General features: G+C 36.0%; 2 protein-coding genes across 7 annotated transcripts; one reads left to right on the forward strand and one right to left on the reverse strand.

The window, feature by feature from the left end:
- Window positions 1–3,204: 3,204 nt before the first annotated feature.
- On the forward strand, window positions 3,205–3,987 carry LOC131153949 (uncharacterized). The gene has a single exon (XM_058106394.1). The coding sequence runs from the start codon at window positions 3,205–3,207 to the stop codon at window positions 3,985–3,987; it is 783 nt and encodes a 260-aa protein (XP_057962377.1).
- A 3,729-nt stretch (window positions 3,988–7,716) lies between these two features.
- On the reverse strand, window positions 7,717–14,362 carry LOC131153438 (serine/threonine-protein kinase ZRK1-like). Of its 6 annotated transcripts, none has more exons than XR_009136227.1 (4): window positions 14,211–14,362; window positions 11,865–11,918; window positions 9,404–9,535; window positions 7,717–8,314 (listed from the first exon to the last, which is right to left on the reverse strand). XR_009136227.1 is itself a non-coding variant. In XM_058105731.1 (2 exons), exon 2 carries the CDS (start codon window positions 13,443–13,445, stop codon window positions 12,450–12,452), a length of 996 nt encoding a protein of 331 aa, XP_057961714.1. In that variant the 5' UTR covers window positions 13,446–13,482; window positions 14,211–14,362; the 3' UTR covers window positions 11,943–12,449. The 6 variants fall into 6 exon arrangements, 2 of the variants coding, with proteins under 2 accessions (XP_057961714.1, XP_057961713.1); XR_009136229.1 differs by lacking the exon at window positions 7,717–8,314 and adding an exon at window positions 8,388–8,642 and having other exon boundaries at window positions 9,470–9,535; XR_009136230.1 differs by lacking the exons at window positions 7,717–8,314; window positions 9,404–9,535 and adding an exon at window positions 8,388–8,642.
- Between the last annotated feature and the right edge of the window lie 3,145 nt (window positions 14,363–17,507).

A 17,507-nucleotide genomic window follows, 5' to 3' on the forward strand; every position in this document is an offset into this window, starting at 1 on the left:
ATATTTTGATGTATGTGAGGATGTATAGAATGCTCTGGTATTATATTTTATGACGGGATGTTTGAGATTTTATGTGTACTGCTGCTAGGTTTTCCGCTGTGTATGACAGGTGTCCCCGTTACCCACGGGTTCGGGTTGACCATTTTATTTAGTATGTGATATTTTATGTTAACAAATTGAGGGACGTTACACTACCAAATTAACTTCATCCACTTTTTGAGTGCCCACATTATTAACCTCATTCACAATTTTTTTATTTTTCTCAATCTCCTTCGACAGCCCACTCACGTTTCCATCCTTCTTCTCCTCCATCCTCTGAACCTGAATCTTCAAAATAGAACCTTCCTCTTCAACTAACATATTCTCTTTTCTACCCACTTCTTTCCAAACCCTCTCATCTCCCTCCTTCCTCATACCTACCTTTCTTTTATCCTTAGGCTTAACTCCAAATCGGCATACTACTTTAGTGTGACCTTATCTACAACATTTATTACAATAGAAACTTCTTTTCTCATATATTACCTTTTGCCAATTCTGCTTTTGTCCTACCACCAACGAAAAACCCTCCATAGGATCTTTCTGCAAGTCCACTTCAACACATAATCTCGCACTAGTGGCTCGTGTTCTATATAATGTGGCATTATCTGTCTCCAAGAATCTACCAAACCTAGTGGCCAAACTTTGCAAACAGTCTATTCTATATAAATGTAAAGGCAAACTTGGTAGGAAAATCCATTGAGGTGCGATCGATGGCTCCTTGTTTACGTCAAAATTCACAGACCGGTTAAAAATCTGAAATTGGCACCCTGTCACCCATCTTCCTTCTCGTGCCCATGCATGAATGTAATCCTTTTCGTTTACCAAATTCAACAGAACATGGTAGTTGTCCATAAAATTTATCATTGAGACTTCAGAGAGACCCTATGATTGGATAATATGCCTCCGAAGGACGTCAATAGATGACCTTGCAGAAAGAAATTTAAGAACCAATGCAAACTTCAGATCCTCAGCAGCCTTTTCCATCTCCACATTCGAGAAAACAAAACCTAATTCTCCATTAATTAATTTCGGTTTCCTCAAGGGGATTTTGAATTTTGAAGATGGGATTGGCCTCTTCAAGGCTTCCGCAAATGATTTTTCCCCAGCGAAACATTCCCCCTTTTCTACCTTATTATGCCCCCAACCACTCCCCTCAACCCATAAGCTAGCGTCGACACCTCCCCTCAACCCTTCGGTAATAGCAAAACGAGAGTCGAAGAGAACCCCAAATGCCGTTTGGGCGACAGCTCCAACGCATGCAGCCAGAGACGACGAAACTCTCCGTCTTCATTCGCAACGAGGGCAAGAAACAGCTCGCGGCTCGTTGTCTTCCTCGTCGCGTAAACTCCCAACTCCGTCATCGTTTCGACATCGGCTAGAGACAACACCTCGCGGCGACAGAGACGCCAGAGAAGGACCTAACACCGTCGTCACGGAACGCGCTCCAGGCCGTCGTCGTCTTCCTTGTTGCGTCAGCGGCTCGCGGCTCCTCGTCGTGAAACTCCCAACTCGGTCAACGTTCTCAATCGGCTAGCAATGACACCGGAGAAAGGACACCCAACCAACGCCGTTGTCACAGAACAGAAGGCCGTCGTTGTCTTCCTTCACGACGGCGGCTAGGGTTTCACCAGAGCAGCTTTTTTCTCACAGTCAAAAAGTTATTCTTCAACGATGCCAGTTGTACTCATAAACTTAGAAAATAGACTAAGTTTATACATCAAAATTAACATCATTTGGTGCCCATTATTTGTTACTCTCTCGATCTCTTTGATAGTGAAGTTACGAATAGGATTACATTTTCCATTACAAAAGGATATCAGCTCCTCCATCAACACACTTCCATTTTTTATAAATTGATGCCTCATCTCTCGCTTCTCTTCTTCTTCATTCTCAAGCACACACTCATCTTGCTCCACTGACTTGTCCAGAAAAGTCATTGAACAAAAAAAATGCAAATGTATCCACAATTACTTCAAATATGAACAAATAAAAAACAAACTAAAAGTCCTCACAAGCATCATGCTTCTTATTTTTTATTTCTTTTATTTCTTTTCTTTTCTTTTGGATTAAAGAAAGAGAGTTTGCTAAGAGAAAACAGAAAGAAGTGCAATAAGAGAATAAGTATCCTCCAAAAACTAAAATGCAGTACTGGAAAAAAAAAAATTAAACAAAACAATAAAGCTTCCCAGCACTTGTAAATATCAGCCAAAGAATTTCCTCTGTAATCTACAATACTCGAAGATCACAAGCAAGCCAAGAAAACCATCTTGTCCAAAATTAAGTGCACATGCTACACTGACCCTTGAAAAGTCTAGCATCTCTCGCCATCCAAATACAGCAAACCATTGCCATCTAATCACATCTTCAAAAAATCTTAACAGTCTTCTCCGTCCCAAAACCCTTGGAATGGGTCAATAACATAGTTGATTCCAGACGTACTCGTTGTTATCCAAACATAACAAAAAGACAAGGACTACAGGACCTAGACTAATACAAAAGAAATTGCTAGTGGTCTCATTATTATGGTACCGTATAACACGAACAACAAACATGCTTCAGCTTTGTGAACGAGAATAGGCTAATCACTAAACATTATAGATGTCTCGAAAGCACTCTCTTCTTGTAGATAAAACTAACTACACTTGTGATTTTATGGGGCATTCTGTTCATATTTGTTCAGATTGATAAGCCCGGTCAAATATAAAGCATGTGTGTGGAGAAACCAATAAAGGGCAAGTTACTAAAGTAATTCAACAAGGAATAGAGCATAGTGGTACTGTAGAGGCAAAGACTGTGAGAATTAATCAAGCAGCAGAAACAATTAAAATTGATCGACTAATGGAAACTATAGAAGCAACGCCTTATAACGAATTATTCATACATAGTTATGAAGAGTTATTGCCATGTGGCCTGGAGAGATAGGACTGTGATAGAAGATAGCAACAGATGTTGGTGATGTTAGTTGTATTTTGTAGTCATTTCTGTTTTTAGGAAGTTAGTTATCAGTCAGTTAAGCAGTTTCTGTATATAAGTAGATTAAATGATTGTATTTAAACTGAGTTGCTTGTAAGTTTCATTTGATTCAAGAAATAAAACTCAGAGTTTATTTAGACTCTGTCCCTCCGTGAAACCTTTTATATGGTATTAGAGCTTGAGGGTACATCCATGGCGTCCCCAGATTCAAGCAACCAATCCGATCCATCCTCACAACCGAATATTAACACCCACACTGAATTGAATTCCTCTTCTAATCTCTCAAATCCATTTTTCCTCAATTCAAATGAAAATCTAGGTAGCATCTTGGTTACACAACCACTACTTGGCATGAAAAACTATCACTCTTGGTCAAGAGCCATGATTCTAGCTCTCACCGCCAAGAAGAAGATAGATTTTATTAATGGAAAAATTGCTATACCTAATCGAAAATCTCCTCTCTATGAAGATTGGCTAAGCTGCAACACGATGGTAATTTCTTGGTTTATCAATTCAATGCACTTAAATATGTATGGCAGTGTGATGTATTGTCAAACTGCTAGAGAGATGTGGTTGGAATTGCAAAATGTCTTCTCTCAAGGTAATGGTCCCAAAATCTACAATCTTCAAAAGGGACTTTGTTATATTACTCAAAATCAGATGTCAGTAACTGAGTATTTTAGGAAATTCAAAAGGATATGGGATCAATTGCTAAATCTAGAACCATTACCAGAGTGTACATGTGATGCAAATAAAACCCTAAGTACTAATCATGACAAAGCCTATGTCATGAGGTTCCTTATGGGATTGAATGAAAATTTTGAAACTATTAGGACTCAAATTCTGATGTATGAGCCTCTCCCTTATGCATTAGTCCTTCAAGAAGAGTCTCACAAGAATGCTGGACATGGAGGATCCTATACTGCTAAACCTGATACTGTGGCAACGTATGCAAACTCAAAGGGTTTCGGATAATGCTGGCCTACTCCACCATTGCAAAGAGATCAAATACGCGTTGAGACTCACATGCGGGCCACCGGTGACTCGTTATGATCATTCCCACCAAAGGCCACAAAGGGAGGAAGGCAGCTCTTCCTCTCTTGCCGAACAAACGGGCATTCTCTCCCTTTTTTCGACTCAAGCCGGTGACATTACAAGAGGTCAACTCTGCCAAGAAATAACTCAGGCAGTTAGTAGTGACACCGTTAGCACTTCGATAGATGTTGACGTTGAGCTAAGCCTCTAAAGGCCAGATTTCGTTTCATTTCGTTTTATATATATATTTTAAATTTATAGGACATGTATAATATATATATATATATATATAATTATCCTTTTCCACATCTTTTGAAATTCTTTTCCATTTCAACCCCTATTAAACCGACGATTCACACTCCAGTTCTCAAAATAAAATATTTCGCCAAATTGACCATCGATCTATTCTAAGATTTAGTCAAATCGTTCATCAATTTGCTTTTTCAAAATAGTGTAACCAATTATACAGTACTCATTTTAAATTAGCAAATTTCAAGGACAGACTTTTTATAAGGAGGGGAGAATGTAATGACCCAAAAATATATACGATTAAAGCATAATAATAATAATAATAATAATAATAATAATAATAATAATAGTCATTAAGTTAATATCAATACAGAAATATTTTCTGTATGATCTTTGATTCCATGTTTGATGCCTAAGAAAGACCTTGTCTTAGCGAATGCTCAGAGACCATTGTGGTTCAGTCGCTTCCTGGAGGTCGGCTTGGTCAAAATGGAATTTCATAAGATAAATAAGATAGACACTGTTTGTACACATAAATAAGTACATATACATAAAATAGTATTTTGACAGACATAATTTGTAAAAATACATGGTAAAATAATAATAATAATAATAATAATAATAATAATAATAATATAGGTATCCTATGTGGAGCCCACAAAACTGTGTAGGGTTCACATGAGTCCCGAAGTCGTATGGGGTCCACATGAGTCCCAAAACTATGTAGGGCTCATAAAACCGTGTGAGGACTATTGGAGTTACGTATGACCCACTTGGGTCTTGAAGTTGTGTGGGGCCCACAAGACCAAGTGAGGCCCACATGAGTTTTTGAAATTTAAATTTAATTCTTTAAAAAAAATAATACTAAAACATAGCTTAAAAATAATAACAATGATAATAATAATAATGATGATTTCAAAAAATTAAAAAAATTAAAAAAATAAATAAATCAATTAATTAATTAATTAAAAGTTAATTAAAAGGGAGTGATGGCAAGCACTCCCACATGGTCTCCATCCCTATCACATACCTAATTCATTCCTAACCCATCTCATGGCCATTCTTTAATTTTAAAAAATTATAATTTCACACCTCTCCGTACACTTTTACAAATTTTATTTTCTTCCCCAAAATTTTCCTATAAATAAGAAGCTCTCAACCTTCATTTTTCATAAAAAATTTCAGAGGAAGAGAATGATTAGTGAGTAAAAGAATTAGTGGTGGAAAGAGAATTTTTGAGTAAGTTCTTACTCACCCACTCTTTCCGATCTCATTTCTTAGAAATAATCATTGTGTTCGTAGCATAAGGTAAAAGAAGAGGTAAGTAAATTTAATTATGTTAGATTTTTTTTTTAAATTCATACCCGAGTTTATTTGCAAGTAAATTTCGATTATGTTAATTAGTTTCATAAAATTCTCTTGAGTTTATTTTTACGCATATTTAATTATACTAGTTTTATCTTCAATATTATTGCAGTTATTTTTGAGTTAAGAAATGTTCTAAACCCCTCGGGTATTTTACATCATTAATTTCTATTTAAAAAAATATTTTTAATACGAAAATTGTGTGGCATAAGTTTATTCATACGTTGCATATTTCATGAAAATACGAGTAAAGATTATATGAGTTGATTTTTTTTTTACGACGCGTATTTCACGAAAATATAAGTAAAAATGAGATTTTCATTATATTATTTTAATTGTACAAATTATATAATAAAAACATTTTTAAAACCCCTTTATGGCAAGGAAAGTTCAAAGTTACAAATGCTCGCTACCGCAGTTTAAAGTTTAAACGGATCAAAGTGCACCCACACTGTTTACAGAGTAGTTTAATATGGTAGTGGATTTCTCCTGAATGCACACCTGGGTCGGACCAAGGTTTAATAGGGAAAATCTCACTTAATGATGATATACGTTGATTTAGATTGGCCGACCAGTCAGCTAAGTCCAGTCTTCAGACCACACAACCCATTCATGGGGATAAACATGACTTACGATTAATAGGCTTAAGGATGGTTTTTACAGTACGTGTATATACATATTTAATTACGTATATAGAGCTATTGATAAATTGAAGGAAAAGTGTATGTTTACGTAAACAGAGACATTTTTGTGCCTAGATAATAATTTAGTAAGGAAAAGTATATTTATATATATACATGATTTAGTATTATAGTTATAGTTTTAAAAGTTAAAAAGTTTAGTTTAACAGCTATAATATATGATTATATAATTTTACTGATAGTAAAAGTTTTATACAGAAATTTTTAAATTTACATTTATTTTTAAAGCAGTTTTAAAGTTATAGTATTAAATATTATTTTACGAAATTAAAATATTTTGAAAGCTCATTTTGGCCACACACTAATAATAATCTTATTTACTTACTGAGCATCGTCTCATCCCAATCATTATTTTACATTTCAGATCATTTTGAAGAGTGTACTAGAAATTTGGTGTAGCAAGTACATAGGCGGAAATAAAAAGAGCAGAGTAGAATAAAAATTTAATATAATATAATTTAAAATATGTTTGTGTATTTTAGAATTTTAGAAGTTTGCATTTTAATAGTTGAAACATATATTTGTAATAAAGCTAATTAGTGCTCTGGTAATAAAAATGATTTAGATTTATTTGCATCCGCTGAAAAATTTATATGTAGGAACTCATTCGGATTCGGGTCCTTACAGGAAGGCTCCTGAAAAGAAAGGTGCACTTTTTTAATATGGATAGTAACATCTAATCCTTTTAAGTCTTTCTTCCACAGGGTATCATAAAGAGACTCCTCTTTTTTATCCACGCAGCAGTTGCAACATGAGACCATATCAAATCTCAGTTTCCGCACTCTCTCATCTACAGAAAGACATTGGAACATGGCTTTCCACATACACAGCGGTACTTTTTTAGGAAGTAGTTTATGTCAGACCCACTCCATCCATGGGCATTGCTCCCCTTGAATTCTTATCACCTCCCAAGATGAAGGCGGTTGAAAATTTTCCATTTATGGAAGGCTTCCAAATAAACACATCAGACCCCGCTTTGTGTTTTATAGATGACAACAAAATCTCATCCATCTTGGGGACCCTTACCAAATCTTTTAGCATATTGATATCCTAATTCTCAAACTCCCGGTAGTCTTGAATCTTTAACTCAAAATGCTAGACTGTGTAAGAACACTCGGCAAGGGGACCACTACTCAACCACTTATCAAACCAAAAAGAAGTTTTTTCTTCTTTAACCTTAACATAAACATTATCATATACCTCTAGAAAAACTTTTAAGATTGTCTTCCAAAACCAAGAGCCCATAGGAGTAGAATTTGTTGAAACCATGTGACCTGATTTAACATATTTAGCCTTAAATAAATGGATCCAAAGATTATCTAACATCATAAGTCTCCAAACAAACTTCATATGAAAAGATCTTTGAACGTCATTAAGATCCCTAATGCCAACACCCCCTTCATCTAAGGGTTTACAAACCTTTGACCAAGCACGTCATTTCATTTTTGCCCTACCATTACTCCCCACTCCCCCCCCCCCCAAGAGAAAAGAAGAGAGAATTGAATTAATATTTCTTATCACCACCAAAGGAACTGAGAGAACCGCTAGCATATAAATCGTCATGCATGATAAAACATGTCGAATAAGGATGAGACAACTTCCCTGAGACAGCAACCTCATTTTCCAACTCACTACCTTATTTCGAATTTTTAAGACCAACAGTTCAAGCATTCTAGTAGTAAGGCGTTCGGAAATCAAATGTGCCCCAAGGTACATCATTGGAAATTTTCCTTCCGAAAAACCTGTCAATTGAAATAGCCCCTTTCTTTTGGAAATGTTGATCTTGTTGGACATAGAGAGAGCTGATTTCTCCTTGTTAATAAATTGGCCAGACCAAATTTTACAAAATCCAACGTCTTTAATAGAATCTTTAAAGATATCCTTTCTCCATTAGCAAAAACAAGCAAGTTGTAACGCCTCGAACCCTTAAACCCGTATCCGGTGCGTTATACCTAATAAAAACCTGATAATCCATAAATCCATAATATACATACACAGCGGAAAACATAAACATAATCTCCGTATAACATATATCATAATACCATAATACCAGAGTTTACTATTTTCTACCTATAATCCATAAAATTCATCCATCACCTGCAATTCCAAAAATACATACATCCCCAGAACATTTCAGTATTTTCACAATCATCCTCACTCAACAGCCATAAAACATAAACATTTACATCCCCAAAATATGATCAACATATACCCTTTCTTATATAGTCCTCAAAAATGCTAAAATACCCTCGAGCTCCTAAGCCCGACCTCGAGGATGTCCTGAAAAAGAAACATTCATATTCGGGTGAGACACATCTCAGTAAGGGAAGAAACATACATATTAAAACAGCGTGTGACCAACATGAGGTAAGTAAATATCATTTTAATAATATTTGAAAAAACATTATCATAAACACTGAAATCATTTTCTGAACCTAAACAATCACATGCAAATATTTAACCCACAAGATTACTTAAAGATAGGGGTGATTACCCGTCTATACAAGTAGCACCCCTCTGCTCTGATGCTTAGGTAACTCTAAGGTCACAACTAAAGTATACCAGGGCACTCACCTTACTCAGTAAGCTCTCAAGTGTTAACTTGGTCTCGTACTCATGCATTCAACAATAGTTTACCAGCAAAGGCCCTAAGGATAGGGAATTCTACCCGCCCATACAAGTAGGTTCCCTCTGCCCTAGTACATTATGCAGTTATTGTCACATTTGAAGCTACTAGTGCACTCACCTTTCTCAGCAAGCCCTCAAGCAGAGAGTTCGCCTCGCCTAATCGTAATATGTTCTATATACATAATTACTTCCAATATCGTAGGACATTCTTCCTTTCTGTCATTATTCATTCATACACATCTGTTCATGTAACGGCCACCTTAATTTAAATGGGATTTTTTTTTATAAAAAAAAATATTGTAATAATTAACATACTCTGATACCACATCAATAACCTAAGCAGCGAGAAGCAGAATCATATAAACATAACCGTAACCATTATATATAATATAAAACCAATACCAGAGTACTACCATGTTTCCCAAAATATCCTCAACTGGTGAGGGTTGTACAAAAACGCTCCCAAAAATGATACTCACTTTCTGACAGGGCACTACTGAAGCCCCTCTATCTGCGAGTCTGGTTTGTTCGCCTACCTGGATTACCTGAAAAATGATTCAACTTTAGGGTGAGTCAAAGTTCAGTAAGACGAAATATGCTATCACTAGTGTGTGGCAATTGAGCTATAATACTATGCAAATCTGTTTTCATATAATCATGAATCAATGAATCTGTAAAGCGCAATGCTAAAGATATAGTCTTCATCTTTTCCTGTTGCTTAACATTTCTGTACTTTAGGTTTCTATGCAAAATACTACTAATACATGTATATATTTTCTGTTTCTGTAAAACTGTATAAACATAATAGTAACTGTAAATTCCCCCTGTGGATAGCTGTGTGTCATGATTTAACCACTTGTGACTGGGTTGTTCGGCCCGTAGGCGGGATTTACCCTCGTTGGCCAACCAGGAATAAATCACTATACTCCATGGTCTGATCAGCCCTCCTCTACCCATATCTGATAAGGAGCATGTCCACTCGTGGGCTCTATGCCATTGACCTTTATACCACATATTATCTAAATAGGTGGTTGCACTCTATAAACTGTATGTAACTACGGTACCGTGCTCTGTAAACTGTATGGTCCAACAAGGTATGATACTATATAATACACTTTTATATACAATCTATCTGTTTTACCATGATTCTGTATAACTATATTAACCATGACGCTGTAATAAATTATATTTCTGTATCAATTGTATTTCTGTATAAACTGTATTTCTATATGTCATGATTCTGTAAAACTATATAATCATGGTACTATGAAAACTGTAAATACATTTCTCTATCAGTATGTACTGTAAATATGATCCTGAAAATACTATAAAACATCATTCTGTTTAAATGCTGTAAAACATAATTCTGTAAGAAGCTGTATAAAATTATGTGCTATATCAGTACTCTCATGCCACACAATTAAAATTCATTAAACATAATTCTATAAGCTGTATAAATTCCTGCTCTGAAAACCCATGAACATATACTATATTTTATTAGTAAAAATCCCTACTATAACTAGCATAGCATATTTCCCTTACCTTAACTTTGAAAAGTCCCTATGATAAATTGGCTTAACCCTTGCAGGGCCTCCTACACAACACCCTGAAACCAACATATGTTAGAACATAATATCAGTATTTTTCCGCCTACATTATTTCCTATAACTGCTATAAGGCCAAAAAGGGACTAAAAGGTCTTACCCTGAATTTGGGATAAAATCCAACTCTATTTTCCCGACAATCTGCTCTGGCAGATTCGCAGAGAACTCCACCACGAGCGTCGTGGTGGCTTTGGATCGTCAATCCGGTGATTGGTGGGGCCGAAATCGAAGAGAGAAGGGAGAGAGTGGCGTAAAGAGAGAGAGCTCGGTGAAAAATGATAAAATATCCCGATTTCCCTCCATTTATACTGCCAGATTCGCCGACGAGACACGTCACCTCGTCGACGAGTCTTTCAGTAAATTCGTCGACGAGTCCCTATATTCGTTGACAAAATTCAGAGCAGCTCGGATCCGTCTCTCAGTATTTTCTCGTCGACGAAGCCCTGTATTCGTCGATGAACCCTGGAAAATTTCCTTAAAATTATTTTATTCTCCAAAATGCAATGTCGTCGACGAACGGTCCGTCTACGGCCTCCTTCTGTTTTTGTATCTATTTTCTCTCCCTCTTATTATTATTATAATGCTATTATTCTTCAGGTCACTACAGTTCATGTTCATAGCTTAACATTACATTGCATTTCACTTTACATAATCTTCAACATTTCATCGTTCACATTTGTCATTTCATTCCATTGTCGTTTCATTATCATTTCATTACGTTTTCATCTCATTCCTTCGTACTACAGCTGGTCTTTAGGCATCATCAGTTAGTCTACAGCTCCTTTTAGCTGTCATCAGTTAGTTTACACAGAAGTGTGCTAAAATCTGCTAACATGGTTGTCTTTCAGCTGTCTTACATTTACATAGCTGCATTTAGCATACACAAGCAACATAATCCATAACATATTTTATTCTCAATACTTTACTTATTTAACTTGCATTTCATACATTTAACATATATATTTGCACAGAATCTCATGCCACACAATTTATCAGTAATTCATATATATTTCCCGTAAAATAAGTCAATCCACATTTAATATTTATATGCTGAAAATACATTTCGTTTCTTACATAATTCCTCAGAAATTATTTTTCACTTTCATCCGTTTACTTTCACATATACATATCTTTATAAGTATACCTAGGCTCAGAAAACACAGTTTTACATGGCTGGCATTTTATACCCAAATGGAAACATATATATTTGAATAAACATAATCCATTTTAAGTCCTAAAGAACCTTATTTAATATGTAATTTCCCCTTACCTGAACTACGCTGGCAAGATCCCCGAACTGATACCCGCAACATTCACTTGGACCCTGGATCAAAAATCCTATTTTAATTAAAATAAATTCCAACTAACTCAAATCTTAAGAAAAAAAAATTAAGATTTGAAGGATTAATTATATAAAAAAAAAATAGATAGAAGTCGAAGGGAATTTTAATTTGATTAAGAGAAAAATAAATAGAAGGGAATATTTTTAACAGTATGGATAGTTAGAGTTGTATTTCAATTTTATTTTTAATTTTAAGAAATAATTGGGGAAGAGTAAGTAGAAGCTAAAGGGTGTTTTTAATTAGATTAGAGTAGCTATAGGAGTGTTCTAGGTTTTTAAAAAACCACTTCAAACAGTTCCACATAAGGTATCCAACAAAATATTTTTCAGGAGAAAATGAAGAGAAAACAAGACAGAAGACTCACAAGAAAGCAGTCCAAACCCACTTAAGATTACGAATACTATATTTTCTGAATTAAAGTAAAAGATAAGTAAATAAACTAAAATATATCCAAATGTCCAACACCAAAGTTATCAAAAGTTACAAACTTGGATGGAGCCAAGTGAAGCAATTTACTGGGCTAGAGTAGACTGTTCAATCTGCATGAGTTGTTTTGCTGCATCAATCATTGTTGGCCTATCTTCTACTGTTAAATTGATGCACCTCAGGGCAACTGTTGCAAAATCCTGCAACTGCTGCTCCATCCCAGGCCTTCCAGCTGCCTCTCTCAATACTACAGGATCCACACTCTCACTCAACCTGTTGTTCTCAACAAAATACTTTGCGGGGTTGGATACTTCATCAAGATCATCTATATTCCAATCAATTTTGCGCCAGACGTCCTTTTGTCCAGTCAAAAGCACCAGCAGAAGCATACCAAAAGAATAAACATCAGCTTTCTCGGTCAAAAAACAGGTAGTAATGTGCTCTGGTGCCATGAATCCATACGTTCGAGAGACAACATCAACTTTTACTTGTGTTTCGCCTTCAGGAATGGATACGGAAAGAGAGAAGTTATACAATTTGGCAGAATTACTTTGATCCAGAATAATGTTCTCAAGGTTAATGTCCCTGTGGATGATGGGTGTGGGAAGGGCAGTGTGTAGGTATGCAACTGCAGTTGCTACGTCCACTGCAACCCTCAACCTGCATTTCCATGGTAGAGGCTGCCACTCTGGTTCGTGGGAACCATAAAGACAAAGGCCCAAAGTTCCCTTAATTTCTGCAAAATCGAACACTAGAATAGGGATTTCGGTCTCCAAGCAGCATCCTAAGAGCTTCAGAACATTCTTATTAATGCTCATCCAGGATCCAATCACAATATCATTAATAACTGAACTAATATTCGCATCTGGTGAATATTCCTTAATGCAAATTGGTCTACCCTGAAGAGAGCCCTTGAAGAGTGCATGAAAGCCATCTTTTTTAAAAGCATGGCCTCGGTCACAGATGTCTTTTGCTTTTTTCAGTTCTTCGACAAAGAAGCACCGGATAGGACAACATTTTCCATAAGAAGAAGCAATCACCTCTTTGAGTAACATTGCACCATTCTTTTCAACATTTTGCATCAATGCTGTCTCAGCTGTCGCTTCTTTTCTCCTATTTCTTTTCAAGCATGCAGTAAACATGTTTCTATTTGCAAGCCATCAAACGACCAAGAAGTTTTGGCTTTAAAATAGGCTTCATTTTTGTATGAAAATCTACTATTCATTGAGAAAATTCAATTTTTTTAATATATATATATAAGATTTGTGGAGGCAAAAGTGTTTTGGTGAAAAAAAGGGCATCAGCTGCCTGCCTTCAAATTGATAGACCAAAATTTTGATCTCTATTAGAACTTTTTTTTTTTTTTTTTTTTTTGCGGGTGATATTTTTTGGTTAATTGAATAAATTGAGATTTCCTTTGTGAAAAATTGAATGAGAAAGCTAGGTCTGGGACCAATGAGTTATTTTTCTTGTTCTTCCAACAATTTCAAAAAAGAAAAAGAAAATAAAGAAATTACAGCCAAACATAAACCACAAATATACCAGATAAAGAGTAGGGACATCAAACATATGAAATGAAAACTAGCATATGAACCAGACTTCACCTATGATAAAATTAAAACAAAACATAAATAGAAACAAGATAAAGGTTCGAGAATCCATGAATAAACACAGCCAAATTCAAACTTCCATTCAATTCTCTTTCAATTTCCAGTGGTAAAGAATTCTTTCAAAGCCGTTACAGACGAAAGAAGAAATCAAATTACGCATAAGAAAAAATCATCCATAAGTGAAATAAATTCCTAAGCACAAACGATCTTTGATAGAGAGAGTGAAAAGAGATGCACCTTTTTAATTTGAAGGTCAGAAATATAGATATGATCCAATGCCTGATGTGCCCACTGTCCTTGCTGGTGAAAGAAAGAGAGGAAAATAAAGAGAACTAGCACGAAAATTATGCTCTTTAATATTTTAGCCCATTTGACCAAGGATTCTTCCTTTTAATTTCTTGGAAAGTTCATGTGCTCTTCTATGCAACCACTTGTTCCTTCTTGCTGACCGAAGAAGACTTGGAGTTTTTTCCCTGTTTATATCTTTTTTTTTTAAAATATATTGAATAATACCCTAAAAAAATATATATTAAATAATACCCTATTCTGATAAATATTTTTCAGAATAAATCTAACATAATCTCGCTACTTGGTTCAAGAAGATTTAAACAAATCTCGCTGAACCAAGTAGCGAGATTTGCCACATGTCACGCTCAAGATAAACATAAGCAAATCTCGCTACTTGGTCTAATGAGATTTGCTTGGTTTAGAGCAAATTGAGCTGCTATTTAAATTTCGCTACTTAGTGCAGTTAAATTTGTTTAAATCTCATTGCACCAAGTAGCGAGATTTGCTGTGCATATGATATTTTTTGTGTTCTACTTATTTATTTATTTAGTATAATAATGATTAATTAAATTATTTGAGGAAAGAATCATTTATTAATTTAAATTTTCACATAGAATAAATTACATTTTGTAATTTAGTTAAAAATATTATTTTTATCATAAATTAATATAATAGTTATACATTACAAATATACACTAATAGCAAGATTATATTTAATTAAACAGGGAAATCTTCTATTATTTTATTGAGTAGAAAATATTTAAATATTAATTAAAAATAATTATTATTGAAATTGTTAACTACGAATCTTCATAATTCTAATTTTTTTTCTTTTTTTATTTCTTCTGGCTTCCTTCCCTTCCACAAAATCTTGGATGCAAATAGAGCCTAACAATTTTGTTCGTTTTACAAATCTACAAAATCATACAAGAAATGACCCTCATTTGAGAATTTTTGAAGACTTTAGTTTTAGATCCCAGTGCCTATTTATTTGCACGGTTAAGAGGAACTTATTGTTGTCTCCTTTCTTAGTAACACCTTGCACCATGCAAAACAACCCCCCACAAGGCAAAAGAAACTAGCAAACAACATCGATGCTACCTTACTCTATCTAAGAATACCATTCCAAATATCACTTGGAAATCATCCATCAGCACTATGAAATTTGTATGTCCCACCCACTGTTCAAGCTTCATAGTCACTTGCTTGGCTACTTCTATAATACACTGAGCCGTGGAACTAACCACTTCTATACATCCTAAGTCCTCCAAGTTCAAGTTGTGTCTCTATGCTTCTGGCTTTGAGACAAAGTTATGTGTAGCCCTAGTTTCCACCATTGTAGAGGTCCTCTTCCCATTGTTTCGGAGATCCAGAAACATAAAGACATACACTTGGGTAACTTTTGGTCCTTTTTCCTACCTCTCCAACACGTTGAGTAACTGCACTACACACATCCTCGGGGTCATCCTCATCATCTCCAGCTGCCCCTCTACAATGGAAGCTTGCAAGACATTGAGTGATGACTTGTGATGGCAATCAACAACTTTGTGAGGGCCTCAACATAGTTAGTCAAGGCCCAATCTCATCCAATGGCGATAAACTAGGCGAAGGCCCAATCTCATCTAGTACTACACACAGAAACTCCTTGGACATTTTCCCATCTTGATCATTTGGTACTGTTTTCAAAGCTGCCTACAATGACTGCATTGAAAAGATTGAAAAACATATTTCAAACAACTACAACTAGAAAAGATTGGATATTTGCATCTAGGCACGTCGCAATTAGGAGTTTGCCCTTGTACTTACCGTACAAGTGTGTCCCATCCACACATATGACGGGAGGGCAGTGATCAAAATCCTGAAAAGATGCTGCAAATGATCAAAATACGGATACCAAGGTTGGAGTGTTCCCGCTACCTGAAACAGGACTCTACCTCCATCTGACTATAGTCCCAGGATTGCATGTGCACATCGCTTCCATCCACTTAGGCAACGTTTGATAGGACTTCTCCCAATCGTCGAATACTTGGGCAATTGCCTTCTTTTTGCACAATCAAACCTTCTTATACAAGATCGAATATCCAAAGCGAAAATCTATAAAGTCCTTCAATGTGGCGATCGATGTCAACGCATCTCCCCTTATCATATCACTATCTTTCTAGTAATGAGGGATAATGTGATTTGGTTATGGTTTTGTGAGAGAAGTTCGTTCAAACACGTGTGCGGACCGGCATATTGGGTGATTTCGAATAATCGATGTTTCATCTTATACATTACAAGCAATCTCCATCCGCAATCATGCTCCTTACACCTAGCAACCCATAACTCTAGGGTAGATCGCACAATGTGGAAGTCATGGTGGGTTTAAGCGTGATGCATTCGCACTACCATGATCAACTGATCCTTCGACTCAAAGAGCATCCCCCTACTCAGCTCAGAGGATTCATCCCAACAAGTCACTCGCATAGGAAGCTCATCTGCCGCAGTTAAATCTATAGCATCTACGTCAATATTACTGTGCATCGGAGGCTCGTCCATGAACTGGGCAGTGTACGTGGCATCATCAATTTCACCAGGGGGGTGGGTTCACATCATTGGGGAACTCATTTAACCTTTCACCAATTTCCTGCTCGTACGTGTCTTTATCTTGAAGATTAACATTGTTCGTAATGTTCATTCCCTCGTCCAATGCGTCATTCGCAATGGCGAACAACGATCCTAGACCCTCTGTCGAGACTTCCTCGCAACCTCCCCGTAGATACGTGTCAGGAACAGGTGTTTTGTACGTCAACGACTCAAACGACAATCTCGGATATTCATTAAAATCCACAGTAGGCATACCACCAACCTCCGCACTCATATAAATATGACATGTTTGTTGGGTGTCTTCCTCTACTTCATCCAAATGCTCGGCAGGCGCCTTTGGCTACCTAGCTGCAGTTACACCCATTTGAAGAATGGTTTCGATATATAATTGCATAGTTAAATATGTCAGACCTACGCAGTGTGCATCCAATACAATGCACAGATCATAATCATGAGATATGGGAACAGCCTCGTAAAGGACTGTACTCGCAAAGGGTATCTTACAATCACCCGCAATGCATATTGATCTGGATCAATATGAAAATATTTGTATATTTTCGTATATAATTTATTTAATTTACACCTATGGCCAATTCGAATTGGTCGAACGGGGTTACCTACAGCGTTGCATAGGCAGAATGTCATATGGGTTGTAGTCGA

The sequence above is a fragment of the Malania oleifera genome, chromosome 4, assembly GCF_029873635.1.
Source record: "Malania oleifera isolate guangnan ecotype guangnan chromosome 4, ASM2987363v1, whole genome shotgun sequence".
Classification (NCBI taxonomy): domain Eukaryota; kingdom Viridiplantae; phylum Streptophyta; class Magnoliopsida; order Santalales; family Ximeniaceae; genus Malania; species Malania oleifera.